Consider the following 13,990-nt stretch of genomic DNA (forward strand, 5'->3'; position numbering starts at 1 on the left):
AGTTCCTCCAGTGTCCACTAGAGTCTGTCTCCTGCAGTGAGTCAGTCCCCATAGAGCTCTATGTTAAAATGTCTAACTTTACAGCTGCAGTTCCTCCAGTGTCCACTAGAGTCTGTCTCCTGCAGTGAGTCAGTCCTCATAGAGCTCCATGTTAAAATGTCCAACTTTACAGCTGCAGTTCCTCCAGTGTCCACTAGAGTCTGTCTCCTGCAGTGAGTCAGTCCTCATAGAGCTCCATGTTAAAATGTCTAACTTTTGGGGATCTTTTCCTGTAAATATCAGATTAATGAGCTGTCTCTCTGAGCTTTATTGGACTTACAGACGTCCAACAAGTCAAACCTTGTTTTACTCCAACTCCACTTTTGATTCACTGGACAGTGAAACTTTAGTCCTAAGCGCCTTAATAAATGTTCCCTAAATGAGTCTTGTGCTCGAGTTCTTTCTTTCGATCCTGAGTGGACTCTAAGAGTACCGACCTCCATCTGTGGACGGGCTGAAGTGCGAGAGTTACTGTTAACACGTTCAGTTTTTGTCATATGTTTATTTATTTGTGGCGGTTCATGCACTGAGTCAAGACTGTCACACACACACACACACACACACACTCTGTGTTTCTGCATCCTCATAGACCTGAAGTGTGTGTGCGTCTCCTGTGAAGCGTGGTGCAGTATGATAATTGAATTTTGATGAAAGCCACATGGCTGCTAACTCAACACTGAAATAAAAACACACACACACACACACACACACACACACACACAGACACAGACACAGACACAGACACACACACACACAGACACAGACACAGACACACACACACACACACACACACACACACACACACACACACACACACACACACACACACACACACACACACACACACACACACACACACACACACACACACACACACACACACACACACACACACACACACACAGTCTGTGGTCGTGTGTGTTCTAGCTGGTCATTAAACAAAGAAACAGTGTTCAGACTCTTATTTTGTCATCATCAGAGTGAGGACATAAAATCAGATTTACGGTGTGGTGGTTCAGAAGGAAACACACTTGATACTGTTTATAATTTACAAATGATGTAAAAACGACTAACATGTAATTATGAAATGACCAGCGTTGTCATAACATCGCTCGCCACAGAAGTCGAGATCTCAAGAAAACAACTTTCTACTTGTTATCACAGAAGACAGAAAGATACATCTCCACTCAGAGCTTCTTTGATACAGAAAGATGATTACAGCTTTTAATAAAAAGTCAAATGTTCATTCATTCACTCAAAAAAACACTTTATTTACAAAGCTGAACTTCATGACAAACATCAGAACTTCAAGACGAAACGCCACAATATGTAACAACGAAATGAAAATAAATAAAGTGTAGCGCTGACAGGATGTGACGGGAGACTTAAAGTGAAGTCTGTCAGGAGACGATCTAAACGGTGATGGATGATCAGCAGGAATGTGAAGGTTTACCGTTTGTATGTGAAAGCAGCGGACTGACCCTTTAGAGGCGTCCAATCACAGCCAGGTTTAATGAATGTGACTTCAGGAATATTCAGATTTCACTTTCATAGTTGTTGCTGTATGGAGTGTTTCTTCTGTGTTTACCTCACTGACCTGAAGAAAAAAACAGAAAACAGACAATCATCAGTCATCTACATTTTTTTTATATTAAAGGAGCAGTACGTAACTTTGACCCCTAGTGTTTAAAATGGGTACTGCAGTCTAAATTCTAAACATCATAGAGAGCTGTCTCCCCCCCCTCTCCCCTCCTCTCTAGAGTCCATGCTCACACAGGTCACCATGTGGTGGACTCTGAAGCTTCAGTGTTTATCCAGCTCTGCATGGGTCTGTAAACCTTTCTGTGTTCTAACCTCTCTCCATTTTTCAAAAGCATCTCCAATATTGATCCTAGTTTGAGCACGTTTCTGCTCGTGGAGCTTATTAGAAACATGCAGAGGCTTTTTAGGTCGGGTACAATCACTTCTATCTGAACCACTTCTCTTGACCCGCTTCCATCACTGCAACACCTGTTGACCTGATAACTGCTCTCATATCTGGCAAACCGAGGGGTGTCCAAAACTGCCCTTCTCTGGTCAGTTACACAATGTGACATCGTGGTTATATTTGATTGGATGATTGGCGTTTTGAAGTATTTCATTTGTAGTTTCCATGAGCTCCTGCTGCTGTGAATTCTTATGAAGTAATTAAATATAAAAATGTCTCTTTGTCTCTTTCTGCTCTGAACTTGGACTTAAAGAATCTGGATTTGATTCCAGCCTGCGTCTCTTCTGACCCCCCTGAGAGACCCCCCTCGTGTTGACTTTACTCTCTGATATTTAACTAAAGAGAGCTCGACCTTCAGCTCTCAACTTCAACTTTGAATACATTCCTGTCTGCAGGAACGAGCGAGGATTGGCTGCTTCTTATCGGCCTCTGATTAGTTCTGGATCCTGATTGGTCCGTAGCAATTTCGACCTAACGACAGGCTGAGAGCTGAGAGGCGGGGTTTAAGCCTCCTGACAAACGGCGATAATTTGTTAATATTTTTGGATAGTGTGTTAAGAAAGAAACCCAACAAATAAAAGACGTGTTTGACTCACAGAGTTGCTGCATGTATGTGCTTGTGGGCGTGTCCAGGTGTGTTCACAGGGACAGGTGTGGCTTCCTGTAGGTCTGGTTGGTGATGGACAGGCGGGTCAGCCGGGCGCCGTAATAATCCACAATGTAGTTAGATCCGTCAGCTGGACCCACGATCTGCAGGATGGACACGACCATCAGTTAGAGGATAAAAAAACAAGAGAAGAAGAGGGGGAGGAGCCAACTTTGATCTGCTTTATTTTGAAAAATCAAACCAGAATACATTCAAAATAATTGTTAAGACTGAATTTATTTATTTTTTTACATTTTCTCTAAGTTTTTTTTAACGTAATAATTATTTTATTTATTTCTCTTAATTTTTTTTCCCACTTTTAACTGTTTTTAATTTGTTGTTCAATTTTTTTATTTACTTATCAATGTATTTTCACACTTTTAATTACTCGATCAGATCACATTTATTGCTCTTATATTTAATGATTGATTGGGTATAAGCGCTGAGAGAAATCAAAAACTGACCCACAAGTTTAGATTATTGGAACATTTTGTCGACTCGTGCATGAAATATGTTTAAACGACGACAAAGCGAGCAGCGACTTGTCATTTTGGGATATTTTGTGAATTAATGAGAAGTTAATTAAACTCTTTGACACGTTAACATTCATAGTTTAGATTTGGGACGGCAGGAGCTCAGTCTGTAGGGACTTGAGTTTGGATGGTCACAGGTTCAAGTCCCGGCCCGTGCGGACCAAAGTCTGGATATTGGTCTGGTAGCCGGAGAGGACCCAGGACACTCCCCTGAGGTGTCCCTGCATAGCCCCGCCCACTCTGACATGTCTCCATTATAGCATGTCGCTCCTGTGTGTGTGTGAGAAGCATGACTCTCAGTAACAGATGTTCCCTGAGAGATTAATAAAATATGTACAAAAATAAAATATGTACAAAAATAAAATAAAATAAATAAAATAAAATAAAATAGAAAAATAAAATAAATAAAATAAATAAAATAAATAAAATAAATAAAATAAATAAAATAAATAAAATAAATAAAATAAATCCATCTCTCCGGTCTCCTGGTGAGTTAATAAACATTTGAACTGTAGTCAGATTCCAGTTTTAAAACTCTCCGATGGGTCAAACATGATTGAGTCTGTTGTTCTCCTCACGCCTCCCTGTGATGGATCTCCTTCCTCTATTATCTAAATCGCCTGGACAGGAAGGAGTGATTCGTCCCTTCACCTCCGGTTTGCCTCGCTCCATCCGTCTGTCTCCGTCCTCTCAGAGTCCATTAGGAGCGCCTTAAGAAGCATCATTCATCCGGCGGCCTCACGGGGACGCAGCGCCGCTCAACACACGGGACGTAAATAATAATCAGAAGGCCGACGCCTGTTTATTCATCAGGCTCGCTGCCCCTACCCCCCTACCCCCCTACCCCCCTCCCCCCCGCAGGGCGGTTAGCCGCTAAAATATGAGGCTATGCCGCCGCGCCGCTGGAATGGATCCCCCGGGACTTGAGGAACGCTTCATCACAGGTGTCACGCTTGAAGAGGTTGTTTTTAAAGCTGAGGCAGACGCTCTTCACCTGTTTTTTATTTGTACAAATCAGACATGAGAGTAACATCCACTTCCTGTTTGTGACTCACCTGCATGGCGATGAGGATGAAGTCGATCAGAGTGCCGATTCCACAGAAACCGACCGTACAGAACTTTAACAGACCTGAAGCAGACGGAGAGATAGAGAAGTCATTCATGAACGTCTGCAGCCTGTAGGGGGCGCTGACTTTTTAAAATCATATCATCTGATGTTTGTTTGACTATTGAAGCTTTTTAATAAATCTGACTCTGATTTCAGATTTGGCTCAAACCGGACAAACCTGTGCCAACTCAGGACAGGTGCAGCTGTCCTCCATCCAAAACACACACACACACACACACACACACACACACACACAGATACACACACACACACACACAGATAGATACACACACACACACACCTTCTCTCAGTCTTTGTGTGGCTGCAGGTGTGTGGTTAAAAGACGATGAGAGCCGCTCAGTCTGCTCATAATAACTCACTCTTGTTGTGTTAATCATAACTGTTATTCTTCGGGTTATTACGCTCGATTGTGTGCAGATCAGCGGCGAACAAAGACGCCCTGAATACAATTTAAATTCAGGCTGAAATATGGAAACCATTACAGGGCGACGCCGCCTGTTTCCATCCGCCAACAGAAGCTAAAGACGCAAGAGGAGGAGGAGGAGGAATGATGAACCGGAGCAGCGGCTCAAACATCTCAGAGAGAGCAGACCGACACCGCTGTCTACGTCTGTGCAAACTTAGACAGTGTGTAGGAGTCTGCCTCCTATTCCCAATTCTGTATGAATTAAAAACAGGAAATTACCAAATATGGGCACAAAGAGTAGCTTCTCTTTTTGCATCGTTTGATTTATACAGAATTGGATCAAAGTTTAAAATCCAGATAACTCAACAAACCTGCAGAAATTTTATCAAAACGTTATGAGAGTGGAGGAGCTGTGTGTGTGTGTCTGTGTGTGTGTCTGTGTGTGTGTGTCAGTGTGTGTGTGTGTGTGTGTGTGTGTGTGTGTGTGTGTGTGTGTGTGTGTGTGTGTGTGTGTCTGTGTGTGTGTCTGTGTGTGTGTGTCAGTGTGTGTGTGTGTGTGTGTGTGTGTGTGTGTGTCTGTGTGTGTGTGTCAGTGTGTGTGTGTCAGTGTGTGTGTGTGTGTGTGTGTGTGTGTGTGTGTGTGTGTGTACCTAGAGCAGGGTATCCCAGGTAGAAGCGGTCGGCTCCCAGCCAGCCCAGAAACAGAGACAGAGCCACGGCGACTTTATACGAGTATCCGCTCCTGAGAGGAAACAACGATTATTACTGATGAACCAGCTGATCAGAACAGTTATTATAATGAATCAATACACACCTCAATCAGATTCACTCTGCAGCAGACACTTTATCTACTCTGGGTGTGTGTGTGTGTGTGTGTGTGTGTGTGTGTGTGTGTGTGTGTGTGTGTGTGTGTGTGTGTGTGTACTCACACATTCCTGCAGGGGATAGTTTTGTTGAAGCCCACCTCTTCACCGCTGAACCTGAACTCTGTCCCGTTAGAGAGCCGACAGCTGATGTTCGGAGCTGGGAGGCACTCCACTGCGCGCACACGCGCGCACACGCGCGCGCACACACACACACACACACACACACACACACACACACACACACACACACACACACACACACACACACACACACACACACACACACACACACACACACACACACACACACACACACACACACACACACACACACACACACACACACAGGTAGACGGTTAGGCCAGTCGATATCTTTGTCTTGATGTTTTGACGTCTCTGAGTTTCCTCGTTGCTTAAATATTCTGTTTAGTAATAATAGAAATAAACGCTCCTCGCCTTTCTTTAAGCTTAATGAGTCTGAGCTCGTTTATTTTTCTGGATTTGATGTGTGTGTTCAAACACAAACGTGCTGCGTCCAGCGGGTCACACTCACCCCAGGCCGTCGTGTCCCTGCAGTTCTCGGGCTCCTGAGTGGATTCATCTATCTTTGGATCTTTACACAGATACATGAGGGGAGTGAAGGATCGGAACCTCTGACCCACTCAACATCAACATCAACATCAACACCAACATCAACATCAACTCAAACATCAACATCAACACCAACACCAACATCAACATCAACACCAACATCAACATCAACTCAAACATCAACATCAACACCAACACCAACATCAACACCAACACCAACATCAACTCAAACATCAACATCAACACCAACACCAACATCAACATCAACATCAACATCAACATCAACACCAACATCAACATCAACTCAAACATCAACATCAACACCAACACCAACATCAACTCAAACATCAACACCAACATCAACATCAACTCAAACATCAACACCAACACCAACATCAACTCAAACATCAACACCAACATCAACATCAACTCAAACATCAACACCAACATCAACATCAACTCAAACATCAACACCAACATCAACATCAACTCAAACATCAACATCAACATCAACATCAACACAAACATCAACACAAACACAAACATCAACACAAACATCAACACAAACACAAACATCAACATCAACACAAACATCAACACCAACATCAACACCAACATCAACACAAACATCAACATCAACACAAACATCAACACAAACATCAGCACAAACATCAACATCAACACAAACATCAACACCAACACAAACATCAACACAAACATCAACACAAACATCACCACAAACATCAACACAAACATCAACATCAACATCAACACAAACATCAACACCAACACAAACATCAACACAAACATCAACATCAACACAAACATCAACACCAACATCAACATCAACACCAACATCAACACAAACATCAACATCAACACAAACATCAACACAAACATCAACATCAACATCAACATCAACACAAACATCAACACCAACACAAACATCAACACAAACATCAACACAAACATCACCACAAACATCAACACAAACATCAACATCAACATCAACACAAACATCAACACAAACATCAACACCAACATCAACACAAACATCAACACAAACATCAACACAAACATCAGCACAAACATCAACATCAACATCAGCACAAACATCAACATCAACACAAACATCAACACAAACATCAGCACAAACATCAACATCAACATCAGCACAAACATCAACATCAACATCAGCACAAACATCAACATCAACACAAACATCAACATCAACATCAACACAAACATCAACACAAACATCAACATCAACATCAACACCAACATCAACACAAACATCAACACAAACATCAACATCAACACAAACATCAGCACAAACATCAACACAAACATCATCAACATCAACATCAACACAAACATCAACACAAACATCATCAACATCAGCACAAACATCATCAACATCAACATCAACACAAACATCAACATCAACACAAACATCAACATCAACGTCTTTAACTCAGTAGAAATGGAACAGTAAGAACTTCAGCCAATCTAACAGATAGACTCTGAGTTCTGATTCACAAATAGACTTCATGAATCATGAATCCAGAATCGTTTTGAAATTAAAAAAATAGATTCTGAACAGAATCATGAGACAGCCCTGATGTTCATGGAGACTGAACGCTCTCTGTGATGAGGTTTAGTTTTCTATCACTGCTTTCTTCTCTAAACAGAATCAAACACAAAGAGGAGCTTATAAAAGTCTCCTCACCCTCCACTAGTGTTCTCGGTCTTAAGATCACTGTATGAAGGTCTCTGAATCTAAATCATTTTTACTCGGTCTTGTCTCGGTCTCAGACTGGGCGGACTCTGGACCTCCACTGATCGTCTATTTCTCCTCGTCATTTCTGAGATTAGAAGGAAAGCTCCTCTTTCTAAAAGAACAAATAACTTCAATTAATCTGTACTGCAGGTTCATTTTTATCCCCCGGTTACGGCAGCAACCTTCCCGGTGTTACGGTGTAAGTGAGGGACACGCCCACTAAACACAAGGTGATGATTTTTCTGTGATATTTCTGGTCTTGGTCTTGTCTCGGTCTCAGATGCTGGGTGGAGTTGTTGTTCTGAATATCAGCTCTGCTGTGATTTTACTTTAACACAACAAGTTAAACAAGCAGAGAGAAGTGATTTTAACTTCACCACCTTTAACTAGTTCCTCAATTTAACTGAAACTTCGCTGTTGCTAAGCAACCCAAACATTCTATCTGACTCTGGTGGTATCCATGGTAACCACAGAGCAGCTACTCTGCAGGATGAATGTTTATTTATATGTTCAAATAAATGAATGTGATCAAGACACCAGGGACGTTAAGAGACGGAGGTTTCAGAAGATGAAGAAAGAAAAACTCTGTCAGATGGAAATGTTCACTGAAAGTTTTTGTTTGATAACGACGACTTATAAGATGGTTTCTATACTGATTAGAGCTCTCAAGAACTGCCCTCAATGTTGTGCTTTGCCTCTGGTCACTTCCTGTCAGCACCTGTGTGTCCAATCAGACTCAAAGCTGATCGTTTGCTCTTACTGACATTGTTCCCTTTTTTCTAGATCCTTGCTTGTGTTGTTCTTACTCTCTGATGTACGTCGCTTTGGATAAAAGAGTCTGCTGAGTGAAGTGTAGAATGGTATTGATGACACCTGGCTGTTGGTGAATCTAGAGTCTGTTTGGGCCCTGTAGGCAAAAATCATCAACGAGGGCCCCGACCCAGTGTCCATCAGCATCGTGTCTGACGGCGTCCTGATGCTTCCTCCTCTTCTTTTATCTTTGTTAACTTATATTGAATAACTTTTGGTTTTCACAGTAAAATGCTGCAGCGCTCAGCAGCGACAGCGAGGTCTGATGGGGCCCGATGGGGCCCCCTGAGGGAGGTTTCCTACTGTCGTTGGTAAATATATATTTAGGGCCACTGCTTTGGTTTAAGTGTCTGAGCCCCCAGGGGCCCCTCCTGCTGGTCTGGGGCCCCTCGTCTGAGGAGGAGGAGGGATACATGATGACGTATCATCTCTCTGAAGACAGAAGCTCGATGTTTGTCTGCAGCTAATGCTAACACCTTCTGTTTACAAATGATTCATTAAACACAGCTTCATCTCTGTAAAGCAGGTGATTCTTCTACCATTAAACTGATGGAAACACGCGATTATATAAGATTATCACCTCTGATTTGTTGTTTCTATTAATGAGCTTTTAAAACTAACATAACGTATCTAAGCTAGCTAGCGCTAACGTTAGGTAGCTCCCCTTTATGTCGGTTATTTTGCGTTATTTTCGGTTATTTCTGAATCAAAACGTCATTAAAGGATACTGTCCGAGTCTTAAGCTGTCGCAGCTGTCCACCTCCTCCGCCAGAACCAACTTTAAATGAGAGTAAACACAGTAAAACAAGAGGCTCCATATCCCGGAGCGTAAACAAACCTGCCGTCTCCGGGAGGCCGCCATGTTTGTCTGACTGCGTCACGTGACCGAGTGATGCGTTCAAGACTATAAGGAAAAAAAGGTGATTCAGAGAAGTGTTGAAACTAATGTTTTACCAACTTTAAACTGAAAGATAAAATTAAATTATTATATATTTTTACTTCCAATCCAATTTACATTTATGTACACGCCTATAGAACATTTAAAAACAGAATAATTAGACCAGAGTGCTGTTCAAACATACATGAAACATAAACATTGAGACCAATTTAAAAACAAGACAATCAATACTAAAAAGCATTAAGACCATCAATTAAGCAACAGTTAACCCATGGTGACGGCTGATATGAACCCTAAGGTGACGTAATCCGGTCGACAGTTGCTAGAGCGACGTCACTTAGGCAACACAACAGAAAATATGGAGGACGCCGTGGTGATGAGTGTGTGCAGGTTTGTTCTGTGTGATTAGGTTTATGAACATAACTGAGTTTGAACAGAGACGTGCAAAGCATTTTAAATGATTTTAGGAGCTTTTACCATATTTTATTTGCTAACGTGTACAGTGGGGTTTACAAAATGGCGTTTGGTGGTACTGGATTGGCTCTTGTGTTCGACCAATCAAAGTACACTGATGTCACTCAAAGCTCCTCTTGTGCTGGGAGAGTATCTACTCTGAAGCAGGAACTTAAGGGTTTCTCTAAACGGGGTTCTAGGAACTAAAATAGTTCATAGTCCCTGCGGTGTGAAACCAATAAAAAGGGGGAGGGTCCCAACAAATCCTCGGACTATGAAAAAATATCTGGGTTCCAAAACACGCTATAAGATGTGAGGACCCGTCAAGATCAAAAGATTATCTTTTCTTTATTCTGCTTTTCTGAATTGTGATTCAATAATTGATAATTAGGAGGATATATCAAAACATTGCCTTGACCTTTTTAAATAAATTAATATTTGTGAGCCTTTAATTTATTTGAGCTTATAAAAAGGATGTTAATAAGTCATATAAATATTTCAATTTGTGTTTAAAAAATATTAATTTAAGTTTTTTTTCCCATCCTGCTCTTGGTGCTACTCTTCAAGGCGACATTAAAAAAAATCATAACGAAAAATGAAAAAATAAAACATAACTAGCGATAAAACATGTTTACGGAAAATAATCATATATACAACCTTTTTGTTTTCTTATTTTGTAACACACAAATTGAGTAACAAACTTTCAGATAATTTAAAATCTCGGAAAATATATTCGAAAGCTAAATTTCCGACAGCACTTTAAACGCAGCATTAAAGCGATACTAGTGCCAAACTGGATCCACTTCATGTGAGTTTAGCACCAGTTTAAAAGCAGTTTAAACGTGTCTGTTTTTAATTATTTTATCCCTGAGTGGTGGCGACACCCTCCGACTGTGTATCCGCTATAAAGACACCTGAACAGGGTTTGTTTGAGACCTTTAAAACAGGCTAAGTGAGCATGCTAGCGGGTAGCCCTGTGTTAGCGGAGGGCTGAGGAGCTGAAGTTGTTTAATGTTGTTTTCGTTTTGATTACTTTAAAAAAAAACCAGCAGAGTTCAGTTAAATGTTATCTCTGATATAATAATGTGTGTTTAAATATGTCGTAGCTTGATGGAGAGTGTTTTAAAGATGTGTTTTTAAAGTGTGATGCACCTGTTGCGACCTGCTGTTTTAAAGCTTTTAACTCTCCGTTACTTTTAAAAATGTGGCTTTAAAAGCTACAATAAAGCAGGAAAATGTGTTTTTTTAATAGTTTCTACATTTGGTTTCATCCCCCTCTCCCCTCTGAGTTTGCTGAGTTTCACTTCCTGGTTTCTCAGGTGAGCTGCGCAGGTGAGCAGGTTTCAGTGAGACCTTCAGGTTTCTGTGTTTGATGTTCAGTTTGGGGAATGTCGTGTTGTTTGTTTTTTCCCCTCGTGAATGAGCTGATGGTTCTGCTCTCACCTGAGTAAACACACCTGGCTAATAAATGCTAAGCTAACAGTCTGATAACACCTGAGACAGATACTTACTGTCAGAGCAGGTGTCAGGATGCAGGAATTTTAAAGTTTGATATGATACTAGTTCAAACTTAACAGATATCACTTCCTGTTCGTTACCATAGCAACAAGAAGAAAAGTCCTACATGCCCAAATATGGGATTTTTTTTTTTTTTTGATGACCAACTAGCAGCTAAAATCGTAAAAAGTATTTCCTGTCGGCTGGAGGTCCACAGATATTTCCTGCCAACGTTTCTCTCACGAGCTGAGGGGTGAGGCGTATTAAACGGGCGTGCCTGCTGTTGCCATGGTGATTTTGGAGGCTGTTAGGCACATTCAGGAGAAAAAGTCCTGAAGTCGGGGGAAACCGTCTGGTGACTCTGATCTCACTTATAGACATTTTAAACACATGCCAGAAAATCATCGTACTGGTGGGGAGCAGCTGATCGGGCGGTTATCGTCTGTCGTGCCTCTGTGTTGTAGGCGACGCTGCACGATTAACGCCGGGCGATCGGGCTGAAATTTGGATCAGCTTCAAAATGAGTTGTAAGACTCAAAAACCAGGTTTAAATCAGCCCTGAAAGCGTATTGGTGAACGCCCGGCTTTAAACAACATCGTCCTGCCTGAACTTGTCTGAACTATTTTTTGTCTTAACTTGTTTGTGATAAAAAACTAAGTGGTCCTACTTTTCTTAAAGTGCCTGAACTCATCACATCCTCAGTCTTTTCTCATCTTTCCTAAAACGGTTTTAAGTTGTCCTCACTGAACTCGTCTCGTCTGGTCTTGGTTATGACACACCCTCTTTGGTTTTCTTTCATAAATGTTCGCTCTCCTGTTCAGATCGATCCAGAGCGACGGACGGAGAGCGAGGAACGACAACGATGTTTGAAAATGTCCCGACGGGTAAAAATCCTCTCAGCTGTTCCACATTGAAATAAGAGAAATGATGACGTGCAGAGATTCACTCTGTGTTTGTCCCTCAGTGTCCACCGCAGAGCGTCAGCAGGTACTGGGAGCTCTGGAGCGTCTGCAGGCCAAACTGGTGCAGAGGGAGGAGTGGAGCCACAGCGAGACCCTGGGGACCCTGAGGGAGACCCTGCAGAGTCCCCTGTTCAGTCACATCCTGACCCTGCAGCACTCCATCAAACAGCTGCGACACCAGGTGAGGAGCACGCCGTCAACACGATGAACAGAATCCAGATCAGAAGGAAAAACACTAAACTACAGATACAAACTTTACCTGAGAATAAGAAGATGAATATCTGGAGTACGGACGGGGTCTGAAACTAACACCGCCAAGCACCAAATGCTGATTCCATTGTCTGTTTGGAGAATATTTCAGAGCGCCATCGCCTCGTGGCGGGTAAATGTTTGTAGAGTTTTACGCTAATTTGTTGTAGCTGCAGCGTCTGTCTCCTGCTCCTCTCCTGTCTTTATGTCAGACAACATACACTGATGCACAATCAGGCGCCAGCCACAACGCTCTGCTGTTTTCCTCTGGTGCAAGGGAACGCAGTTGATCCATGGTCACACCAGACCGAGTTCTACAGTTTGGTTTGCTCATGATCTGTTCTGTGCGGCCTGCAGCTTGCTCCGTCGAAACTAGACTTATAGAGAAATATATGTGAAATATGTGGAAATTGGCTGAAAAGTCAGGGGCAGCTGTGGATCAGTGGTTGAGTTTGTCGTCTCTGAACTGGAAGGTCGGGGGTTCAATCCCCAGCTGCAGCCACGTGACTCTTTACTCAGCAGCCTCTACCATCAGTGTGTGAATGTGTAGGTGTGACCTGAGGTGAAAAAGAGCTTTTTTAGTCAGAAGACTAGAAAAGATCAAGTCCATTTACCGATTAGTGAGCAGTGATATAAAACCAACAGGTAGCAGCATGTACCTGAGTTAACAACAACCAGGTGAACACAGGTGTAAGCGTTGATATGGAGAGTCTGAGAGAGCTGCTTTCAAAGAGGCCGAGAGGAGAGTTCTGTGCTGTTTTTATTGCCTGCTGGTTCTCGCCCTGATGCTAACGTTACTGAGGAAATGAACAGGAGTTGCTGCTCCTCGCTGCCTTGATCGATTCCTCTTTCCATCTGTGTGGATGTGGTGTGTGGTGCGTTTGTAGAGAGCGATGTAACAGCTGTTTGTGGTTAAAGAAATCATCCTCTCTCTGCAGGGATCCTTTCTGTGATGATGTCACTTAGAGGCGGACAGATTCTGATTGGCTGGTTGTTTTTTGTTGTTGTGTTTGATGACATCAGCAGGTGTCTCGTCCTCTGACCTCACACTGTAATGTGTATTATCAGCGTGCAGACTAATTAAAGCGTCCTGTCCGATCTGACACGTCTAACTCCGCCCACATGTTGACAGCCTATCAGGGA

General features: G+C 42.3%; 2 protein-coding genes across 4 annotated transcripts in view; one reads left to right on the top strand and one right to left on the bottom strand.

The window, feature by feature from the left end:
• Positions 1-1,289: 1,289 nt before the first annotated feature.
• LOC132967159 (TM2 domain-containing protein 1-like) lies at positions 1,290-9,673 on the bottom strand. Its single transcript, XM_061034015.1, has 7 exons — positions 9,511-9,673; positions 6,160-6,228; positions 5,670-5,778; positions 5,391-5,482; positions 4,261-4,334; positions 2,623-2,776; positions 1,290-1,636 (listed from the first exon to the last, which is right to left on the bottom strand). The coding sequence occupies exons 1-6, from the start codon at positions 9,647-9,649 to the stop codon at positions 2,666-2,668; spliced, it is 594 nt and encodes a 197-aa protein (XP_060889998.1). The 5' UTR covers positions 9,650-9,673; the 3' UTR covers positions 1,290-1,636; positions 2,623-2,665.
• Positions 9,674-10,885: 1,212 nt separating this feature from the next.
• Positions 10,886-13,990, top strand: part of LOC132967161 (inaD-like protein) — a 3,834-nt gene continuing 729 nt past the window's right edge. For 2 of the 3 annotated variants that reach the window (XR_009670644.1, XR_009670643.1), the window contains exons 1-3: positions 10,886-10,946; positions 12,458-12,520; positions 12,601-12,779. Coding sequence is in view for 1 of the 3 variants with exons in the window: in XM_061034017.1 (XP_060890000.1) it covers positions 12,499-12,520; positions 12,601-12,806 (228 nt within the window). In the remaining 2 variants the exon portion in view is untranslated. Of the gene's footprint in view, positions 10,947-12,457; positions 12,521-12,600; positions 13,560-13,990 lie in introns of those variants that run through there. The other variant, XM_061034017.1, reaches the window with a different exon arrangement.

The sequence above is a fragment of the Labrus mixtus genome, unplaced genomic scaffold (genome assembly GCF_963584025.1).
Source record: "Labrus mixtus unplaced genomic scaffold, fLabMix1.1 SCAFFOLD_151, whole genome shotgun sequence".
Lineage (NCBI taxonomy): Eukaryota > Metazoa > Chordata > Actinopteri > Labriformes > Labridae > Labrus > Labrus mixtus.

Bases quoted from the DNA above. Each gene is read 5' to 3' on its own strand.
- LOC132967159 (XM_061034015.1), bottom strand. From the start codon at position 9,649: ATGGCGGCCTCCCGGAGACGGCAGGTTTGTTTACGCTCCGGGATATGG. The intron at 6,229-9,510 runs CTTTAATGACGT...CCCTCATGTATC, and splicing joins CTTAAGACTCGGACAGTATC to TGTGTAAAGATCCAAAGATA. The intron at 2,777-4,260 runs GTGAGTCACAAA...TCCATCCTGCAG, and splicing joins TCATCCTCATCGCCATGCAG to ATCGTGGGTCCAGCTGACGG.